The sequence below is a fragment of the Schistocerca americana genome, chromosome 3 (assembly GCF_021461395.2).
Source record: "Schistocerca americana isolate TAMUIC-IGC-003095 chromosome 3, iqSchAmer2.1, whole genome shotgun sequence".
NCBI classification, from domain to species: domain Eukaryota; kingdom Metazoa; phylum Arthropoda; class Insecta; order Orthoptera; family Acrididae; genus Schistocerca; species Schistocerca americana.
In genome coordinates, this window is record NC_060121.1 from 858753989 (window position 1) to 858773792 (window position 19804).

Consider the following 19804-nt stretch of genomic DNA (forward strand, 5'->3'; position numbering starts at 1 on the left):
CACTTAAACCAAAACCAATATAAAATTACTAACTGACACAGGCATGGGAGCCATAAGGATAAAGAACAACAAAAAATACCTCCTCACCTTACAAGAAAACTACCACCTTCAGATAACCAACAAAAAGCCTCACAAAAATTGTCCCAGCTATAATACTGGGCTGATTTAGAACACCTATAACTGCAGTTTTATTTCCAGAACTGAGGTGAAGTGAAAATAACGCCAATGCAGCGTAAGAGAAAAGGCAAAAAGCCAAGAACTGCAAAGTGCATAAGTGTAACAAAATTTCTTTCGACACCAACCTTCCATAGAGGAAGGTTCAAATGGCTCTGAACACTATTGGACTTAACTTCTGAAGTCATCAGTCCCCTAGAACTTAGAACTACGTAAACCTAACTAACCTAAAGACATCACACACATCCATGCCCGAGGCAGGATTCGAACCTGCGACCGTACCGGTCGCGCGGTTCCAGACCGTAGCGCCTAAAACCGCTCGGCCACCCCGGCCGGTAACAAAGAGTAAGGAAGCAATGATATGTGAACAAGGGGCAGGAACATCGTAAATAAACAAAATACTGTTTTTAATTTAAAACAATAGAAGTGTAAAAACATGTATATCCATATTTTGCGGAATGAACACAGAAAATGCTTTGCAGATAAAAGGAAAAGGTGTCGGGTGCGAAATTCTTTTTAAATAAGTGTACCAAGCAATCGACGGGGGAAACCAATAATAACTGAATTAAATAAGATGTTACCGCTGGTCGTAGCTTTGTCCTCATAGACAGGCAGCTCATGCCATTGCCATCTTCCGTTTCCCACACCAGGCTGACCTCTGTCATAGCTGCGGGGATAACCCTCGATACGGTACCGTTGCCAGTTGGGAAGCTAATACCGCTATCAGCCCGAATCTTGAGTTACGGCTCTCGTTTCGTGAGCAGAGGCCTCTGAATATCTTCTCCACGTCGACAGAACGAAAATCCCCGATGCTTTTAGTATACCTTTTTTTATCCAGTTATTTAGTGACACGCCACATCATTCATATTTCAGCAATATATGTGTAACCTAAAGTGTTTTTTTAACTTTATTAATCAGCCTTACAAAACGCCAGACGTTATCAGCTGGCAGTGTCGTATGGAACGTACTCCATACAGCCTATAATAGTTTTTGGCGCTGTTGTCTGGTATACCGCTGCAGTGTTTAGTATGAAGACAGGACAAGGTAACAATTAGCAATATGTACGACAGAACAATAAATGGGTAAAAGTAAAGAAAATTGTGTTTTGCATCTCGAAGTTTTTCTTCAAACAGATGAAGTGAATAAGCGTTGCGATGTTTAAAAGATGTTTGTCGCTTTATGGTTGAGGCTGAGCTGGTACTTCATAACAGAGAGCATGTCACGAAATGTTTCTCAGTTGGACTTTAATGACAGTCGGGCAGTGGCTCGAACTTTCTAATTGTGGTGTATGTAGCTATGTTATACTTACAGTATATAATTATCCGTTCACAACATAATATGTCATTCGGCCAGAATTTTTTAGGCAATTATCTCATGTATTTCCCGATCATATTTCAGGGACCGAAACATTTACACTTGGCCAAGTTCAGTGTTCGCCGTATCATCGGGCATGAAACAAGAAATTGCTCCTTCCGATTTTATGGTCTGAAAACTCGCGGTTAATTACATTGCTCGTTTATCAAGTACACCAATTTTGTTTGCGTTACGGATTAGATTAGCATCTGATTTGTAATGCAAACATGCGCGGGTGGTCTGCGCCGATTAAAAAGTTTATTACAACAGCTGAAGCACTCATAATTAAATTGGCATGCCCGTCAAATTAGGTTCAAAAGAACAGAGCAATCTCGACACGAAACAGAAGGCTTACGAGCAACCCAGAGACATCTATAAGAAGATACGGAAAGGTGTAGTACAGTCACTTATTATTATTATTATTATAATTATTATTATTATTATTACAGTTAGTGACTCGAATCAGTACAATCTCTTTGAGATAAAAAAATTGTGAGCTATTCCTTCCGTTGCTAGATTTTTTTCTTTCTTCCAAGGATTTATTCATTCCTACGTTGTATTTCTTTCCCTCTTACCAAGTGAAGATGACACTGCCTTTACCTTTTTCTCTCTTTTTGCGCGTGTATTATTTTTCTGATTTTTCCTCAATCTTATTCCACCTTATGCGTACACATCATTTTTCTGATTCATTTTTTTCCACTTTTTGATGTCGAGACCCTATACATTTTGTGTGCTTAATCTGTATTCTTCTGTTCTCTTCACAAGCTTAAATTAACATAACTTTGTTACTCCCTAATAAGTAGTTGCCATTTGTATTCCGTTTTAAGTAACAAGACGTTTTGAGAAAGTTCATAGAGAGCCTTAGTTATATAAAAACATTAGATCTGAAGATGGTCATTACAGACTGAAACCGGCTATCGTCTAAAGGATTCATTTGTGATCAGAGACTGGAATAAAAAAAACATTTTATTATATTTCCTTTTTTATTAGTTTTTATTGATTGTGAGTGTCCTTGGACACCCCAGCCTCTGAAAATATTATTCACTGTCTCAAACCTATAGTGCTTGATCAGATTTTCATAAACTGTACTAAGTTGAGTGTCCTTAAGATATTACCCATTCTTGTTCTTACACCAGTGATTTTTCTCGGATAGGACTATAGGTATTTACTTTTCACGGGTTATTACTGCCTCTCATTTTTCTGCATGGTACTCTGGAGATCCAGTGATCTGTCGAAGTTATGGTTTTGTTTTTTGTCGCAATGACATGTGTGCTGGAGAATTTAGGTAAGGAAGTCCTCGTGAGGACTTCTGTGCATAATGACTGAAGGTGACTGAAAATTAACAAAGAAATCTAGAAGATAACAGTCTCAGGCACCAGAAATCTCGTTAACCAATAAGTTCCTTGCATGAGAACACTGGCAGGAAAGTGTTTCCTCCCTGTTTGTTAGCGAAGTTCACGCATTCGTTGATGGTCCGCAGTGAGTCACCCTGCGGTAAAAACAACCAGTTTTCCAGCTAGCATTGCTGGCTCTCTCTCTCTCTCTCTCTCTCTCTCTCTCTCGCTCCCTCTCTACCACCTCAGTTGTCCCTGCTTTCAAAACATTAAATTCCCTAGTATTTAGATCTCTGATACGCTAAACGTAAACATCTTTCATAGGCTCTTTTTGATCTGGAAGAGTACATCTCCTTTACAGCGGCGGCAGGTCCATGGAGACATATTTTCCGGTGTGATGTAGGAATTGCACACAGCAATACACACTTAAGGAGAATGCTTGGATGGCCCATTTTCTTTCCTTCCTAATTCTCATGTTGATTATAAAACACACAAAACGTGATTGGCTATTCGAATGCTAGGTTGGGACTCCCAGACGCAGGAAGTATTCAGCTGAGCAATGACCACGAAATGAAGCAGTTTTTGTTCACCTTCGTACACAGTAGACAGTTTTGCTTTGTCTTAAATGACAAATGCTCCGCCGAAAGTAAATGAATTTCATGCCCTCTGCATGCTCTTGTTTAAAATGCAGTATGTATTACCTGTAGCAGTAGATTCACATTAATGAAGCTCTATTAAAGATTTCGTACACTATATGTATGTCCACTGTCGCAGTGTACCATATCCATGATAGGTTTTGTACGTCAGCTCTTGCTACAACATAATATTTCGATCGTGGATAGAAACGACCATACATTTGTTATTTTCGAACAGTTCTTCTGCGTATTGTTGTAACTGTTCAAAAGATGTTACCGGAACTGTAGAGCTTGATCAGTCCCATCGCAGCCTAACGTGTGTCGATCATGTTAGCCAGGGGAATTAAAAACCTTGGAGAAAGCGCTGGGTAAGCAGTAAAACATGTGAAAGGGACAGCTGTCTGACGTTATAGAAACGGCAACGGAATTGACTATACACAGTATAAAATGTACGCAATGCTAACGTACTTGATCCCCTTTTCTGTTAACCACTGGATAGACAAAACATGTTTTAACAGAGTAAATGACGATTGAATCTTAATTGTGCCTCCGATACATTTACACAGATTGCTAACTTCCAGCAATTGCTTTGTTTCATGCATTTACTCGGTGCACTTATCGTGTAACCATATGTATCAGCTGCCTGATATTCATAATCATTCAAAGCACATTTCAAGTGTCCGCCTGCTTAGCTGAGTGGTAACATGCTTGCCTCCCATTCTGCGGATTTCGGTTCGATTCCTGGCTGAGTTGGAGATTTTCTGCGCTCGTGGACTGGGTGTGTGGTAGCGTACAATTTGTAGATAAACAAACAAAAATTCAAAATATTAATTGATTTACATTGTGTACACAGCCAAATGAAAATAAAAACAACATGTGAAAAGGATAAAAAAATGCAGTTTCATTGTTGATTCAGCAATTATAGAAGAAGAAAGGAAAAAACAGATATTCTTTTAAAAACATTAAAATTAGCATGTGGAAAAACTCCGCCTGTGTTATTTTCTCTTGTGTTGATCATCATGACAGTCCCGCTGAAAATTCCAGCAGTAGTCTGACATCATGTACTTGTAGTATCTACCGTGATATCGTTCTCCCATCACCTGAAAATGTTGATGGAATCATTCATCTTGTTCCTCGCTGTATTCACCAAGATTGTCTGGTAATTTATCAAGATGGCTGTGGAGGTAGTGAATCTTAAAGCTCATGTTAGCCATTCTGCTTTTGAAGTTTCTGAGCATGTTTTGCACCAGATCCTCATAATTATGTGCTTTGTAGTTACGCAAGAAATCCTTGAAACAGAGACGAAACTGCTCCAGATAGATGCTTCACTGCAATTGATAATTTTAATGAATTCCATATCATGTATAAGCTTCCGAATTTGGATACTATCAAATATACCAGCTCTTCATTTTTCATTACTGAGTCCAGGGAAAGATTTGCATATATATTTGAAACAGTCACTGTTTTTGTTCATTGCTTTCACAAATTGCTTCATTAGACCAAACTTGATATGAAGTGGTAGAAAAACGATTTTGTCTCCGTCACTAATGGTTCTTTTAGGATATTTGCAAGTCCTACAGTAAAGCTACTCCTTCATAGCCATGAAACTGTTTCCCAGTGATCATGCTTTGCCCTGCTGTCCAACATACAGATAAAGCAAGGGAATTTTGTGTAGCCACTTTGATGTCCGAGGAAAAATGTAGCCATTTTTAAACCAACACAGGTAGGGCATTAGTGTTCACTATAATGAAGTTTCTGGAGAACCATCTGGATATTTTCGTATTACTCATGAAGTTTCGTAGAATGGCCAACTGTAATGGATGCATAGCACTTACTGTTATGCAACAACACACATTTTAGGCTTGTGGTTGAGCAATCGATAAAAATCCTTCAGTCTTGAGGCTGACATTTTGGTAGTCCCACTTTGAGCAGTAAACCAGGGCTGTCACTGCAGTAAGCAGGTGCATCAGCATGACTGAAGTATGGAAGTAGATCTTCTTCTCTTGTCCGGTAAGCTGTGATTTTAGTTCCTGGCTGTAGAGAGTTCTTCTCATTTAGTCGTAAAGACACCTCACAGCTTTTGCTAACTTTATAAGGAGCCCAATGTTTATCCTGGTCCCCCAGTTTAATCCCAACCTACGCAAGATAGTCCTGTTTGACAAAGTCAGTGATGTTCTTCCGTTGTTCTTGCAGAGTGTATTCTCCACAAATATAGCAGAACACATCAGGAGAGTTAAAAGAACCTCCACGTGAAGAAATCATCTCTATGAAAAGAATAAACTAAAATAAAAATTATATTTGCAAAAATATAGTATTATAAATATCATAAGGTGAAACTAATAAGACAATGTTGTTTACAATATGATCTATAACTTACATTTAACTAATAATAAAGTAATAACTAATCGTGACATACCTTTTTCGTGATACAATTAACGAGAAATTCTTCACTAACAAAAACTTTTAACAGCTATTACACAAAGCACGTACTCTCATACGCTCGTTCTTTGCTCGACTCCCACTCTGAGCACAAACAATGGGGTGGGGGACCCTGACTTACGATGAAGCAGTGTGATCAACAGACTCTCCTTGAAATTGTGAGATACAAGAGGGTATCTCAAATTACTACCACGTCCCATAATCTCACATTCTCCTCTATAACGTGTAACATAGAAGATACTACATTTGTGCATACGCAGTCACAAAATTTGAAATGAATAGGCATACAGAATTATTCACAACAGATTTACTGATAATTTAACGATTAAACATTACACTTCAGAAACATCCTGTATCTAAGAAACTACAGCCAACTGAGGAAATCCGTTTTCGGATTCAGATTCAGCATACCAAATATACCCAGTATACGTTAAAATATCCCTGGCAACAAAAAAAAAAGAAATTTGTAAATCTGTGTAATTAATGTAGAGTAATGAAATCACGGAATACATTTGCCTGGGTAACATATGTCAATTATTAAAATTGCAAGATCACATGTTCACATAAGCGAAAGATCAGTCATTGGAAGTATCACATGCTGGTGCACTAATGACCGATGTAGCCATATACTTCATACTGTACAGGTGTCGGATGTCAGTTTCCGGGATGGAATTCCCGTCCCTGTTGCACCTGGTCGATCAATACAGAGACGGTTAATGCTGGTCGTAAATTCCAAGGGGGAGGTTACCATGAGAAAAAGATTGAATAATCAACGAAAGGATAACGTTCTACGAGTCGGGGCGTGGAATTTCAGAAACTTGAACGTGGTAGGGAAACTAGAAAATCTGAAAAGGGAAATGCAAAGACTCAATCTAGATACAGCAGGGGTCAGTGAAGTGAAGTGGAAGGAAGACAAGGATTCCTGGTCAGATGAGTATCGGGTAATATCAACAGCAGCAGAAAATGGTATAACAGGTGTAGGATTCGTTATGAATAGGAAGGTAGGGCAGAGGGTGTGTTACAATGAACAGTTCAATGACCGGGTTGTTCTAATCAGAATCGACAGCAGACCAACACCGACAACGATAGTTCAGGTATGCATGCCGACGTCGCAAGCTGAAGATGAACAGATAGAGAAAGTCTATGAGGATATTGAAAGGGTAATGCAGTATGTAAAAGGGGACAAAAATCTAATAGTCATGGGGGACTGTAATGCAGTTGTAGGGGAAGGAGTAGAAGAAAAGGTTACAGGAGAATATGGGCTTGGGACAAGGAATGAAAGAGGAGAAAGACTAATTGAGATCTGTAACAAGTTTCAGCTAGTAATAGCGAATACCCTGTTGAAGAATCACAAGAGGAGGAGGTATACTTGGAAAAGGCCGGGAGATACGGGAAGATTTCAGTTAGATTACATCATGGTCAGACAGAGATTCCGAAATCAGATACTGGATTGTAAGGCGTACCCAGGAGCAGATATAGACTCAGATCACAATATAGTAGTGATGAAGAGTAGGCTGAAGTTCAAGACATTAGTCAGGAAGAATCAATACGCAAAGAAGTGGGATACGCAAGTACTAAGGAATGACGAGATACGTTTGAAGTTCTCTAACGCTATAGATACAGCAATAAGGAATAGCGCAGTAGGCAGTACAGTTGAAGAGGAATGGACATCTCTAAAAAGGGCCATCACAGAAGTTGGGAAGGAAAACATAGGTACAAAGAAGGTAGCTGCGAAGAGACCATGGGTAACAGAAGAAATACTTCAATTGATTGATGAAAGGAGAAAGTATAAACATGTTCCGGGAAAATCAGGAATACAGAAATACACTCCTGGAAATGGAAAAAAGAACACATTGACACCGGTGTGTCAGACCCACCATACTTGCTCCGGACACTGCGAGAGTGCTGTACAAGCAATGATCACACGCACGGCACAGCGGACACACCAGGAACCGCGGTGTTGGCCGTCGAATGGCGCTAGCTGCGCAGCATTTGTGCACCGCCGCCGTCAGTGTCAGCCAGTTTGCCGTGGCATACGGAGCTCCATCGCAGTCTTTAACACTGGTAGCATGCCGCGACAGCGTGGACGTGAACCGTATGTGCAGTTGACGGACTTTGAGCGAGGGCGTATAGTGGGCATGCGGGAGGCCGGGTGGACGTACCGCCGAATTGCTCAACACGTGGGGCGTGAGGTCTCCACAGTACACCGATGTTGTCGCCAGTGGTCGGCGGAAGGTGCACGTGCCCGTCGACCTGGCACAGGACCGCAGCGACTCACGGGTGCACGCCAAGACCGTAGGATCCTACGCAGTGCCGTAGGGGACCGCACCGCCACTTCCCAGCAAATTAGGGACACTGTTGCTCCTGGGGTATCGGCGAGGACCATTCGCAACCGTCTCCATGAAGCTGGGCTACGGTCCCGCACACCGTTGGGCCGTCTTCCGCTCACGCCCCAACATCGTGCAGCCCGCCTCCAGTGGTGTCGCGACAGGCGTGAATGGAGGGACGAATGGAGACGTTTCGTCTTCAGCGATGAGAGTCGCTTCTGCCTTGGTGCCAATGATGGTTGTATGCGTGTTTGGCGCCGTGCAGGTGAGCGCCACAATCAGGACTGCATACGACCGAGGCACACGGGGCCAACACCCGGCATCATGGTGTGGGGAGCGATCTCCTACACTGGCCGTACACCACTGGTGATCGTCGAGGGGACACTGAATAGTGCACGGTACATCCAAACCGTCATCGAACCCATCGTTGTACCATTCCTAGACCGGCAATGGAACTTGCTGTTCCAATAGGACAATGCACGTCCGCATGTATCCCGTGCCACCCAACGTGCTCTAGAAGGTGTAAGTCAACTACCCTGGCCAGCAAGATCTCCGGATCTGTCCCCCATTGAGCATGTTTGGGACTGGATGAAGCGTCGTCTCACGCGGTCTGCACGTCCAGCACGAACGGTGGTCCAACTGAGGCGCCAGGTGGAAATGGCATGGCAAGCCGTTCCACAGGACTACATCCAGCATCTCTACGATCGTCTCCATGGGAGAATAGCAGCCTGCATTGCTGCGAAAGGTGGATATACACTGTACTAGTGCCGACATTGTGCATGCTCTGTTGCCTGTGTCTATGTGCCTGTGGGTCTGTCAGTGTGATCATGTGATGTATCTGACCCCAGGAATGTGTCAATAAAGTTTCCCCTTCCTGGGACAATGAATTCACGGTGTTCTTATTTCAATTTCCAGGAGTGTACAAGTCGCTGAGGAATGAAATAAATAGGAAGTGCAGGGAAGCTCAGACGAAATGGCTGCAGGAAAAATGTGAAAACATCCAGAAAGATATGATTGTCGGAAGGACAGAGTCAGCTTACAGGAAAGTCAAAACAACCTTTGGTGACATTAAAAGCAACGGAGGTAACATTAAGAGTGCAACGGGAATTCCACTGTTAAATGCAGAGGAGAGAGCAGATAAGTGGAAAGAATACATTGAAAGCCTCTATGAGGGTGAAGATTTGTCTGATGTGATAGAAGAAGAAACAGGAGTCGATTTAGAAGAGATAGGGGATCCAGTATTAGAATCGGAATTTAAAAGAGCTTTTGAGGACTTACGGTCAAATAAGGCAGAAGGGATAGATAACTTTCCATCAGAATTTCTAAAATCATTGGTGGAAGTGGCAACAAAACGACTATTCACGTTGGTGTGTAGAATATATGAGTCTGGCGATATACCATGTGACTTTCGGAAAAGCATCATCCACACAATTCCGAAGATGGCAAGAGCTGACAAGTGCGAGAATTATCGCACAATCAGCTTAACAACTCATGCATCGAAGCTGCTCACAAGAATAATATACAGAATAATGGAAAAGAAAATTGAGAATGCGCTAGGTGACGATCAGTTTGGCTTTAGGAAAAGTAAAGGGACGAGAGAGGCAATTCTGACGTTACGGCTAATAATGGAGGCAAGGCTAAAGAAAAATCAAGACACTTTCATAGGATTTCTCGACCTGGAAAAAGCGTTCGACAATATAAAATGGTGCAAGCTTTTCGAGATTCTGAAGAACGTAGGGGTAAGCTATAGGGAGAGACACGTCATATACAATATGTACAACAACCAAGAGGGAATAATAAGAGTGGACGATCAAGAACGAAGTGCTCGTATTAAGAAGGGTGTAAGACAAGGCTGTAGCCTTTCGCCCCTACTCTTCAATCTGTACATCGGGGAAGCAATGATGGAAATAAAAGAAAGGTTCAGGAGTGGAATTAAAATACAAGGTGAAAGGATATCAATGATACGATTCGCTGATGACATTGCTATCCTGAGTGAAAGTGAAGAAGAATTAAATGATCTGCTGCCGGCCGACGTGGCCGTGCGGTTAAAGGCGCTGCAGTCTGGAACCGCAAGACCGCTACGGTCGCAGGTTCGAATCCTGCCTCGGGCATGGATGTTTGTGATGTCCTTAGGTTAGTTAGGTTTAACTAGTTCTAAGTTCTAGGGGACTAATGACCTCAGCAGTTGAGTCCCATAGTGCTCAGAGCCAATGATCTGCTGAACGGAATGAACAGTCTAATGAGTACACAGTATGGTTTGAGAGTAAATCGGAAAAAGACGAAGGTAATGAGAAGTAGTAGAAATGAGAACAGCGAGAAACTTAACATCAGGATTGATGGTCACGAAGTCAATGAAGTTAAGGAATTCTGCTACCTAGGCAGTAAAATAACCAATGACGGACGGAGCACGGAGGACATCAAAAGCAGACTCGCTATGGCAAAAAAAGGCATTTCTGGCCAAGAGAAGTCTACTAATATCAAATACCGGCCTCAATTTGAGGAAGAAATTTCTGAGGATGTACGTCTGGAGTACAGCATTGTATGGTAGTGAAACATGGACTGTGGGAAAACCGAAACAGAAGAGAATCGAAGCATTTGAGATGTGGTGCTATAGACGAATGTTTAAAATTAGGTGGACTGATAAGGTAAGGAATGAGGAGGTTCTATGCAGAATCGGAGACGAAAGGAATATGTGGAAAACACTGATAAGGAGAAGGGACTGGATGATAGGACATCTGCTAAGACATGAGGGAATGACTTCCATGGTACTAGAGGGAGCTGTAGAGGGCAAAAACTGTAGAGAAAGACAGAGATTGGAATACGTCAAGCAAATAATTGAGGGCGTAGGCTGCAAGTGCTACTCTGAGATGAAGAGGTTAGCACAGGAAAGGAATTTGTGGCGGGCCGCATCAAACCAGTCAGTAGACTGATGACCAAAAAAAAAAAAAAAAAAGTCATCAGATAATATCCCATACGTGCTAGATTTGAAACAGATCTAGTGATGGAGTAGGCGAAGGCCACATGTCGACACTTTCTAGGGCATGTTGGGTTACAATTGGAAAACACACCCTTGAACGCTGCTCATAAATGGCAGCACAACAGGTCGATTCACCAGGCTGACTACAGTTTTGCAGTCTGGTTGCGTGGGATAACCACGAGAGTGCTCCTACTGTAATTCGAAATCGAACACCAGAACGTAAGTCCAGGTGTAGGTGCAACGTGCCTAGCACGCAGGCAGGTTGGTTGCACGCCCTCAGCTGGCTACGTGTAACCAACACACGGCCGTCACTGGCACCCAGACAGAACCATCTTTCATCAGAAATCACAACAGTCCTCCACTCTTTGCTCCAGTGAACTCTAGCCTGACACCACCGAATTCGCAAATGGCTGTGGTTTGGGGTCAATGGAATGCATGCTAGATGGTGCCTGGCTCTGCGGTGTCCTTGAAATAACCCATTTTTAACAGTTCGTTGTATCATTATGGTGTCAACCGCTGCGCACGTTGCTTCTGCAGATGTAGTACGTTTTGCCAGAACCACACACTGAGCACGATGGTCTTCCCCTCTGGTAGTGCCACGTCGCCTTCCGAAGCACGGTCTTCTTGTGACTGTACATTCTATGGACCATCGCTGCCAGCAGACATGTACTGGTCACACTCCTGCCAAGTCTTTCTGCAGTATTGAACAAGGAATATCCAGCATCCAGTAGCCCTTTTCACAACCTCGTTCATGCGCAGTGAGGTGTTGATAATCGCGTCTTTGTCACCTTAAAGATATTCTTGACTAACATAAACTCGCCACGCTCAATCTCAAAGGAAACTTCACTCACGACCATTGCAGCACGTATTTAAAGCAAGCCTGATTTGCATTGTTACAGCAGCGCTGCTAGCGCCACTCTTACACGACAGGTGGGTAACTTGAACAGACGTCATCTTTCAGATGTGGAAACACGCCTACCAACTTTCGAGTATGTCGCACAACTCCTTATTAGTATTGTGCCAGTATAATTTACCCTCTTCTTCTCTCCATCTCATGATGAACTGTCGTCTTCCAGCACTAAGATTTACTAAGTCTCGAATATAAGACCTAACTAATTCCCATACAGTGTACTGAGTTGAAATAAATCGGACCAATACGCAATGTTTGCAACTTAATTTCGGTTTTCTGTTGTTCCACTATTCATTCCAATACATATTGCAGTGCCGTTAACAAAGTTTCGCAGATGTGACATCAACACTTCTTACAAATCCAAACACCTGTTGGCTATCGCAACGACTGACTCATTATAAGGCTGCAACTCTGCGTTTGGATTTAGGATCCATTTTTCTTTTCTGACTTGCTTGCACTGCCTTGCAATGTCGTGTGAGTTTGCTGATGAACGTAGCCGGTCCAATTATATTAGAAAACGCAACGTAATTTGGAAACAATGACTTCACACGATAGGCAGGGAATGGATTGCATCAAAATTCTGTTTTCAAGAAAACTCTCATTTCTTACAGCAGCAGTGCGGAAATAGCGTCACGCACGTGGAGGGGAGATTTAACATTTGTTACCTTTCAAGGTCACTTCTCTCAACTCAGTCAGAAAGCATCAAAAACATGACAAGATTATTGTTATGGCTCCTGAAGCTGCAATGCATGAACATTCCACTCACATCAGCATTGGTTAAGGGCGGCAACGTGGATAGCCACGGAAATAGGCACAAAATATCTTAAATTCCCTCTCATTTACATCAAATAGAAAAGCAAAATTACAAGGAAAGAGAGCAAAACCAATGAATATTAGCATCACATGTGAAGTAGACAAAAACCTAGAATCTAAGTTCACTATGGTGGCAGGGATTCCAAGATAACCAGTGATTCTCAAATTACTTAAGTCTTCCTAGATAGCTATCGTTGATAACATTCAAAAGTGGTGTGGAAATCTGCATCATAGCAACCCTTTATCACTGAGCTGACACCGCAAAATGATTTCGCGAAAAAAAAAGAAACTCCAGAGAAAATTCGTAAAAGCCGTCACAGGCAAATGTAGATATCAGCCCTGATATTCATTCTGCTCAGTTTCAAAAGACCTGGCCAACTGTTGAAGAGATAATCTGATCCATGGGAACGTGCTCAAAAGTGGTTCAAATGGCTCTGAACATATGGTACTTAGAACTACTTAATCCTAACTAACCTAAGGACATCACACACATTCATGCCCGAGGCAGGATTCGAACCTGCGACCGTAGCGGGAACATGCTCATTCTTTGCTAACTGAAAGGCAGCTGTTATTAGAAATATTTTACTGTGCATACGCTTCCAAGGAGAATTAATACTCTTGGAGCTTCTATGAATGTAACTCAATAAACACTTACGCCCTATTATGAATAACCGAACAAATCATATCCAATTCGATTTCATTACGAGGTATCGTAACAGCATGTCTTACTCACCTAGTGGTTTCATGTTCTCTGCCTTCTTCCAACTTTTTAGAAAGCAGCCTCATTCCTCACCTTACCGGTGCATCTTTATCGAGTAGGATTGGTATTCAACTAATCGCTAAAACTGCCTAACGGCTCCAAAAGCTCACTCAATCTTTAGATACTTTCTGCCCTGTTCACAACGATGCCTACCGGATGAAATTAGAACAGAAAACTACTTCGAATCGTCCGCAATCTCCTGCTTGTGTTTTAAACTGGCTAAGCGAGGTGTACCTTTTCAAAACAGCACGAAGGTCGATGTTTATGGCCAGCTCTTACCATAAACCAGGTTTGAAATGCAAGATTCAGCTGAATATTACAGAGCTACCTGAAACAAGAACTAAGACAAGCTATCCTAATTCTACAGTTACAAACAAATGCCAATCACTCGTTCGTTATAGAGCTTGAAGTGCATCTTCATGTTTTCGCGCCGTAAAGACTGTTCCATAAAATTTCGGGCGTGCAGCCGCATAAATTTAGCTTCTTCTTCTAGTATTTCGGGCGAATACCATCCAGCCCTCTTCAGAGTGAGCCTAGGTGAAAAAAATGTTCAAATGTGTGTGAAATCTTATGGGACTAAACTGCTAAGGTCGTCAGTCCCTAAGATTACACACTACTTAACCTAAATTATCCTAAGGACAAACACACACACCCATGTCCGAAGCAGGAATCGAACCTCCGCCGGGACAAGCCGCACAGTCCATGAGAGCCGAGGTGACTAACACTGGAGCACTTGCTCCGTCCTTTTTCACCCGAGGATCGAACCACTGCGTATGCCGCCAAAGATGTGACACACATCTTTGGCCGCATACCCCAGCTAATACTTTCGTCCCAGTGTGCGATCAGCAATGGCCATTCGTGTGGTGGCCAGCAGGAGGATCATATAAGCATAAACCTTATTAGGTCCATCGATACGAACATTAATTCACAGCACGTAACTCAAATGTAACGTGTTTGCAATGTTTCAAGACGGCTATCCATCCCTCCTAGGCCTTCATATGACAGTGAACTGAAGGAACTTGTTCGTTAGTGAACCGTAAAATTACTACTGGTTCGCCAAAGGTTATTAATCTCAATCAGTACACAAAATGTAAAGTGGAAGTAGGTGCCAAGGAATAACTGGTGAAATTACACACAATTTCCAGTAACACTCTTTACTTAAATTTGTTGCAAGACTTGAAGATATTTTTTTTAAAAAAAGACCAACAATCATTTAACAAATAAGTCACAATTTACGATAGAAAAGGACTTCTCAATTATTGAATTATTATAAAAAAATTTCACGCCAGTAAAAGGCAAGTACAGGCAAGCAATTTAACGTATACAACGCAACGCTGTATAATATTTCCAGCACAGCTAAATTACAGGTGAATTGCACTCCATTCATTAAATGGCGTGGAATCTAACTTGTCTGCAACATATAAAGACGATCCTGCTTACAAAAGTTCTCAAAATAGAAAAACCGAAACGCATGAGTCATGCACACCGGAGGAGGGGGGGCATAGTTAATAACATTTCCGAAATATATAAAAAAACAAATTTTACAAATTTCTGCCAGTCAACTTAGGGCAAACACACACGCTCGCTAGGTAGGATTTGCGAACATTCTCCTTTCAAGGCAACAATTTCTACCGGTAATGAAATGGCATACTTTTGCATGGCAAGAAAACACACTAATAACCAACTACCTGTATAAAACACATAAGCACGTTGAGTAAAAGCCTTAAAAAGTATTTAATTGGAAAAAACACACAACAGTTTTCACTGACTAGAAACAATATAAAAAAAATCCATTACGGCGTACATTAACAACCTCACTTATTATAGCCAAATATACATAAACACAAATTTACGTAAGTTACAGCTTCCAGATGGGCAGGAATTCGTTATGCAATTGACTACTTCTTACAACGAGGCAAAAGGAATTCTTTGATTTCCTAGAGTACCTTTTACTCGTGAGTCTAGTAATACTAGTAATGGCAGGCGAGAGAATGGATCAGGTCTTAGTATACCAGAGGCAGGATTCGAACCTGCGGCCGTAGCGGTCTCGCGGTTCCAGACTGTAGCGCCTAGAACCGCTCGGCCACCGAGGCCGCCAAACCCGTAGGTAAGGTGGGAGGGGAAAAAAGCAATCCGAACCACAGATTTACTCTGACTCCCCCCCCACCTTTCGTCCTCAAAAGGGGACAAACGGACAACCCTTTCTAACAATAGCACCTTCCCGCGGGTGGCCAGCCGAGAATGAATGGCGGGAAACTAATATATATATATGACTGGAATAATTAACAAGAATAAGTAAACTGAATTCAATTGAACTTCATAGAAACTGTTAACAATCAATACACAACTTCTGGTACGTTACGACTCCCAGGACTGAACCAACGCAACACCAAATGCTCTGCCGAGCCGCCCGCTGCCAGCCGTTTCAACGGACGCAGGAAGGCGCGCCTATTTTCAGAACCTCCTCGCCGGTCGACAGCATACGGCCGAACTGCGGATTAGGCCCCTTGCGGACCCACTCCCAGGAAGATTCCTTTCGCGACGAGCAGTTAACGCCCCATACCACGGAGCCGCTGCTCGCGTCGCTTACGCTGATGCCGCGGTCTGCGTGCTGTCCCTCTAGCACCGGGAGAGAAGTCGCTTCTTGATGCCCCGACTACCAAAGCTCCCCAAGAGACCATACCAGCACTTCTTAAAACCACGCGAACAGCTCACTTTTCCCCTTTCCCGCTAAAGGGAGACAGCGGAGGGCGACTGCTTCACGCTATGCGCTGCGGCGCGCTTTTCAAATCTAACTTTACTACGTCTCAGTTAGTGCCATCTTGAAAAGTGTACTGCGTTCAATAGTCCATTACGAAGCTTGACAAGTGTTTTAGCAAGTCGCACTAGCTGCAGACTCATCATTTGACGCTCAGCGCTTTTTTCCAATACCGTTCACAGCGCTGCTGTCTGATCTGTACCTTCATTGTCCACTGCCAGTCTGCCATATCATCTTGTGTAGCGCTACCGTTCCTTAACAGATTTCCAGCACTGTACTTTGGTCGTATGTGGTGTGCCTGGTTTGCGTTCCCGACTGGCTGACGGTTGTGTCCCTGTTGCGCAGGTGCGGCTGGACTCCCCCAACGTGTACATGCCGGGCCTGAAGACGGCGCACGTGCACGGGCACGGAACTCGAGCGCCGCCGCCCCCGCAGCCGGTGTACCAGCTGTGCGTCTGCGCCACCGGCAAGCTCTTCATGGCGCCCGCCACCGGCGCCTGCGCCATCGAGGAGACCTCCACGGTCTGCCGGTGAAGGCCCGACAGCTACTGCACTCCCGCCATCTGACACCACCACCGATGGTGCCTGCGGAAGCTCACAACATCAACTACGACCCACAATTTACATTCTGGTCCAAGTGCAGCTCTACCCTTCACTTCCACGGACACCAGTAAAAACTCCATTTAGCTGCTCAGCTAATAAATAGCCTTATATGGAACTACGACAGTTACCAGAATGATAATACAGTGTTAAGGATATAATTTTCGTTAAGGTTCACTATTATTGGTCATTCTGGTCATACCTTATTATCACCCCCACATGTTTACGTGGCTCCAGTAACGTCAATGGCATCTCACGTTTTGGACCAAACCGTTCACTTCACCAATAATATGTATGCTTCAACAACTGGCGCGTACTTCAGTTAAAAGTTCTGGGCTCAGGGGCTGTGTTCGATGAATGCAAGTATTCACTGACATTTCGTCCTCATATGCGAGACACATACTCAGAGGTAGAAATCGACTACTGTAGTTTTCCATACAGTGTCTGATTTATCTCTGAAGATGTGTCCTAAAGATGTGGAGGAAACTGCAGAGACTAGTTTTGTACATCGATCACGGCCTCCCTGCCCGTTTATTTAAGTGGCAACACACTTCGTTTCGAACACTCCAGGTTACACGGCCAGCACTGGAAAAAGGAGAACCCATGGAGTTAACAGTTATTTCGTGATGACCAACCGCATTCACAACTTCACTGTATTCAATACTATGACAAATATGATATTTTTAATAAAACGGCTCACGAGAATTGGACTTTTTTTAGCGTGTCGAACAGGCATAAATACACATTCTGTCAATCACAGAAAGAAGTCAGGATTCATCCTTCACATTCCTATTTCAGTTTTCTTTTAAAAACTTTCTTATTCAGACATATCAAGGGTACGGTATGCCACATGAAAATTAGACCACCTGATTCGCTAGCTTCATTTTCTTTTATTTCCTTGAGGGAGAAATCACGCTCCATTGGTATGTCCAGCACTTCAACACTGGGGTTTGCACTTTCACATTTCTCCCGTTCCTGCAGATTCTCTCGTTATCCACATAAGCACTTGTAACTCTTGATTATGCGCCATTATTGAGCTTCTTCCTCCTTTTTGTCAGTTGATAATTTCTGCTGCCTTTGGTAGTTGTGGTTGCTACAAAACTGTAACTTGTCAACCAAGTGGTGAAAAAAATCAGGAGTTGTAAACAGGCTCATAATTCCCTTACCACCAATTTTTTTTTTCTAAGACTTGATATGTATATAAGTGAAAGGCTCGTGTAATCTGAAGTATGAAAACTCCTAAACGCTATAAACACTATGTGGTACTAGTATCTCCACTCTGCTCACACATTTCTCTGCATTCATTAATCTGCGTTTGTTGTAGGTTACCATTTAATTTTTTGACTGCTTATAGGTGAAACCTCGTATTGAAATCTCAGCTGACATATGAATTGCATACTAAGAGCCATAAAGTTTGTTCGGCAGCGGCTGAAACCTCTCAACTACCTTTCAGTTCTATCTTTGTTTATTAGAAGCGTTATTTATGTTTCGCAACCAACAAAAAAATGTTCAAATGTGTATGAAATATTATGGGACTTAGCTGCTAAGGTCATCAGTCCCTAAGCTTACACACTACTTAACCTAAAGTATCCTAAGGACAAACACATACACACCCATGCCCGAGAGACGACTCGAACCTCCGCCGGGACCAGCCTTACATTCCATGACTGCAGCGCCCGAGACCGCTCGGCTAATCCCGCGCGATGCAACCAACATTAAGAATTTTATTTCAGAAGTTTATACCAAGAGATCATCTGTCTTATAACACTTGCAGCTTTGTGCCTCAAAACTGTTGTCTTCTTTGGTGAAAGGTGCTTGGTGATAATGATTGCATTCCTTAATGGAATGCTATAACCTCTTTAGTCTGTTGCGTTTCTCAGTCTTTATATATTTTATTATCAATTTCTTACCTATTGACCCTGATTGCATATCACCATGTTATTCTTTATATCAATTACTTTGAATCATTTTTCACTATATTCTCATGTTTTAGAATTATTTCATTTTCGTGTCTACAGATTCAGCAAATATAAATTTTTTATCTACATGTAAAATTTCAGTAGTCTATGTTTGGTTTTTTTCGGTATATTTTTCATGAATATGCATTTAACCTATAATTTTTAAGGCAATTGCAGATTTTCCAGAAAGCAATTCCACAAAGTAAGAAACATTCTTTTAAATACATAGCAACTTTTCAGTCCTTTCGTAATATGTTAATTTATTCCCTCAGACTAACGTAATATAATTAAAATGCCCACAATGACAGAATCAATTTGCCTCTGCAGTAATTGGCAATAAAACGGGAAAAACATTTTCATTTTTGTTTTTCATCCACGTAACAAGAATTTATTTGCTGGCGTAACTTCCGTTCTTCTATCTGGGTAGTATACAGTGTAGACACTTCCGCTCCGAAGTTTCTCATGAGACTTTTCGTTTCTTCGTTTACTTTCAGTACAACATATTTATAAATTTGCCCTCTTGTGGCGTTGTTACATTGACCTTTAGGCCTCGCTAAAGTGTAAGTTGAAATTCTATGGCGTACTTAACATGATTGTCAGTTCCAGCTCTCCTTGTCGTCGATGATATTACTATGAGTTACTATGAACATATCTGCTGTTTCAAAATCTCTTCCGAAAGTGTCGCATATAGTTATGTTTCGCTTATCTTCCTCCTGCGTACAAATTTTGAAACTATGTCTGATTTTATTCTCATACTTTCGCCTCT

At 42.3% G+C, this 19804-nt stretch overlaps 1 protein-coding gene and 1 non-coding gene across 2 annotated transcripts in view; one reads left to right on the forward strand and one right to left on the reverse strand.

The window, feature by feature from the left end:
• LOC124606854 (delta-sarcoglycan) overlaps nucleotides 1-19003 on the forward strand; it is a 450590-nt gene extending 431587 nt beyond the window's left edge. The window contains exon 8 of the mRNA XM_047138933.1: nucleotides 16826-19003. Coding sequence (XP_046994889.1) covers nucleotides 16826-17014 — 189 coding nt within the window. The 3' untranslated portion in view covers nucleotides 17015-19003. The remainder of the gene's footprint in view (nucleotides 1-16825) is intronic.
• Nucleotides 424-507, reverse strand: Trnap-ugg. The gene has a single exon. It is a non-coding gene; the product is annotated as a tRNA-Pro (tRNA).
• Nucleotides 19004-19804: the final 801 nt, after the last annotated feature.